The sequence below is a fragment of the Phalaenopsis equestris genome, unplaced genomic scaffold (genome assembly GCF_001263595.1).
Source record: "Phalaenopsis equestris unplaced genomic scaffold, ASM126359v1 Scaffold000131, whole genome shotgun sequence".
Lineage (NCBI taxonomy): Eukaryota > Viridiplantae > Streptophyta > Magnoliopsida > Asparagales > Orchidaceae > Phalaenopsis > Phalaenopsis equestris.
The window spans coordinates 94,810-98,410 of record NW_018164573.1 but is presented as its reverse complement, the minus strand read 5'-3'; the positions used below and the strand labels follow the sequence as shown (position 1 = coordinate 98,410).

The 3,601-nt window shown below is 37.2% G+C and overlaps 1 protein-coding gene across 1 annotated transcript in view; it reads left to right on the top strand.

Annotated features, from left to right (window-relative positions):
• The first annotated feature begins 1,251 nt into the window (after window positions 1-1,251).
• LOC110021299 (farnesylcysteine lyase) overlaps window positions 1,252-3,601 on the top strand; it is a 4,986-nt gene continuing 2,636 nt past the window's right edge. The window contains exon 1 of the mRNA XM_020719738.1: window positions 1,252-2,068. Coding sequence (XP_020575397.1) covers window positions 1,328-2,068 — 741 coding nt within the window. The 5' untranslated portion in view covers window positions 1,252-1,327. The remainder of the gene's footprint in view (window positions 2,069-3,601) is intronic.

The window sequence follows — 3,601 nt, the reverse complement described above, 5'->3', positions numbered from 1 at the left end:
AAATTGTGTGTCAGTGTTGACGGTGACTAGACGTTATTATTCTGTTATTTTTGAAGATTAGATGTTATGGTGCGTCTAATTATCCGTAAACTTGGCATTTTTGTTGATTTATTCTTTGTATAAGGAGGTTTTTTTATTATTTTTTGTATAGGTTGCCCCATACAAGAAAATTGGAAGGGTTGAATTCATCAACGCGATACCAAAATCTCCTGCCGGGAAGATCCTTCGGAAGGAACTCATCGAGCATGCTGTCCATAATCCCATATATATATATATATATATATTGGGTGATTCTACCATACGATTTATATTGTACGATCAATTTAAATTTGATAATACTAGTTGTCAATATTATCATGCTATTAATTAGTGTAACACAATAAGTTTACATATAAAAACTGTAATTAGTGGAAATTGATTGTGTTTTTATTGATATAAGAAAGCATATTATACGATCTCATGACTGTCTATAACATAATTAGCTTCAAAATCGAATAAACTTTTATTTTTTTCGTTATATCTCCTATTAATTTTGTTTGGTTCATGTAAGTTGAAATTAACTTTAATCATACGATATGATTGATGATGATCAAGTACGGTCAAATCAAATTGTTCAAATTTTATTTAATGCTTTATTTAATAAATTTTCAAGTCTTGATCATAGTTGGTTATAGCTTTATACCCACAAAAACTAAAAATATAACTTAACATGCCTAAAAAAAAAAATTTGTATATCAAAGTTGACCTTCATTTCATTTGGGCTAACTTGAGTTAATCAGGTCACTTTCTTCCTTTATGAATACTTCCTTTATGTATATCAATAGTGTGGAACTTCATAGAAAATTCATAGCGATAGATTATTATGTCATCCCCCGGATGCCGAGCTGCGTCCGGGTGACGGTACGAAGACCTCCGCTGTATCAGGGTCGTCGCCCGGACGCAAGACGTAATAATTTTTCATCCATAGCGTAGCAGAATTTAGCCCAAATGATATCAATTTCCTTCAGCTTTCAGAGACTTTTATTTTATCTTGAATCAATTATAAGTAAACAATATCTTGGATCTACTAGACATCCATAAAAATTGTAAATTACATCAAATATATTATATTTAAGGTTTATATTTCTAAAGGAATTTTAATATAAAATCGGACGAAAGATTTTCTCAGATTTCCGGAGAAAAAAAAATAATAATAAAAAAATAAAAATATATATATATATATATATATATATATATATTGTCCTTAATCCTTCGAGCAACCGTCTTTCGGGAATCAGCCCCATTGGTATTTAGTTTTCCATCCAGTCTAGTTTACCAAGCTGGTAAAATGGCCATGGTCACCTTTGAAGTTGGCCGGCTGCTGCTCCTTTTTCTTGGGCTGCTATTCCTCGCCACGGCGGATCCTTCTGTCGACACTTCCGCTCAGGTATGCGTAGTTGGCGCTGGAATCGGGGGTTCCTCCTTCGCGTATTTCCTCAAACAATACAGCTGCAGCTCAACAAAATCTCCTTGCCCCACTGAAATCCATCTCTTCGAACGCCGAAGTATTGTCGGCGGGCGGACAGCCACCGTCACGATTGCTGGAGATATATTTGAGGCTGGCGCCTCGATCATCCACCCCAAGAACTTCCACGCAGTCCGCTTCGCGTCTCTTCTCGGCCTCCGATCGAAGTCCAAGTCCTCTGAGTTCAAACCAGATCGCAACGCGTCCGATTTCTCCACCTCCTCCTCTTGGTTCGGCATATGGGACGGTTCAAGCTTTCTATTCAAGACCATTCCTCCTCCACCAGCCTCCAGTTCGGCAATCTATCGCAAAATACATTCCTTCTTCAATGCCATACTCATTTTCAGCCGTTATGGTCTCTCCCTCCTTCGAATGAATCGCTTTGTAAATAAGATGCTCCAGAGCTTTTTGCTCTACTACAAGGGTTTGGATTCCCGCCCTGTTTTTGATTCTGTGGAGGAGATGCTTAAGTGGTCTGGATTGTACGGGATTACTCTCCGGACCCTGAAGGAAGAATTACTGGATGCTGGGATGTCTTCTCTCCTGATATCTGAGCTTGTGACGGTACGGATTTCATTATTTGCACATGAGCATCATTCTTATGCTGCATTTGTCATTGACCTTGATTAAGTTGTGTTTGATCCCTTCGATGATATTCCAACTATTCTTTCATTTCACCCATGAATTTTTCATTAGGAGGGACGGTGTGTGCATGCGAGAGGAATTTGACGGGAACTTAATCCCAAATAATTTGTATCTTTCCCGTGAAAATCACCTTTGTTAAATATAATTATTGCTATACCTATAATTTAATTAAATCAATTAAGATGCAGGATTTAGCGATATCCAATCCTATTTTCAAAAGAAAACCTACTGATTCTATAGCATGTAATACAATGAAACAAATAGTCTACTGATTCTATTGCATGTAATTCGAGGAAGCAAATAGTTTACATTTGATTAGCAATTTCAGATTTGTCTGGAATATGTATACAAATCTAGCTTTGTGACTCACGTGGGAGGTGTTTGGTAGCGCCTATTAACCAGATTTATCTCAGAATTTTGAAATCCAGCTAAATATATAAATGCGCAAGTTTCGTGAATTTAAGAAATTATAGGTGTTGGGTGCCAGAGAAGTTGCGATGCTAGAGTTTTATTAACGTCTTAACATTGTACGAAAATCCAACACATATACAGATAAAGGAAGAGCAGATAGACGAGACGCCATATACTTTTACGTAGAAAACCCAAAAGTAAAAATCCATCGGCACTAGCTCAGTGAAAATGGTTCAACTATTTATATGTATGTTATAGAAATTTGCCTGCTCTTGAACAACATAAAATAATACTATAAGAATGAGAAAAATATTGTCAAAGTGAAAGGGGCCTAGATGCAATGATAGAGGATCGATGATAGAGACTTTGTAATAGCGATATGACTTTATTAGTATAGATGGCGGTGGGCGCTAGGTAACAATGATCTAACATTATTAGTAGCGATAATCTGGTTATAGTGATTTGACAATTGTGATTTGACGAAGAAGGTCTAATGGTGGCAATGGAGTCAACTGGGCACCAATAGTCTGACAACAACTATAACAACAACCAAGCAATGGTGACGATGGCAACGACGTTAGCCACGTGACCTTTGCCAAATCCAACACACACGTAGATAAAAAAAGAGCAGATTGAGTTGCATTACCGCCTTAACATTGTAGGAAAATTCAGCACACGCACAAATAAAAAAAATACAGATAGAAGGGATACCATATGTTTTTATGTAGAAACCCCAAAAGGAAAAAACCAATGGGGCCTAGACCGGATAAAATGATTCCACTATTTATATGCATTTTATAGAAATTTGCTTGATTATGAACAACTGAAATTAATATTACAAGAATGAGAGAAAAATATTGAGAAAGTGACGGGAATCTGGATGCAACGATGATGTTGACCTCATTTTTTGGTCACATGGAGCTTTCAGAGGTATACAGATCTTCTGGAAGGGTCCCGGTACCTCCGAACCTTTAATAGCAATACTATGCCCCTTTTTGGCTTGGCCTGGGCCGTGAACATGCCCAGGCATGGTCACGCTTG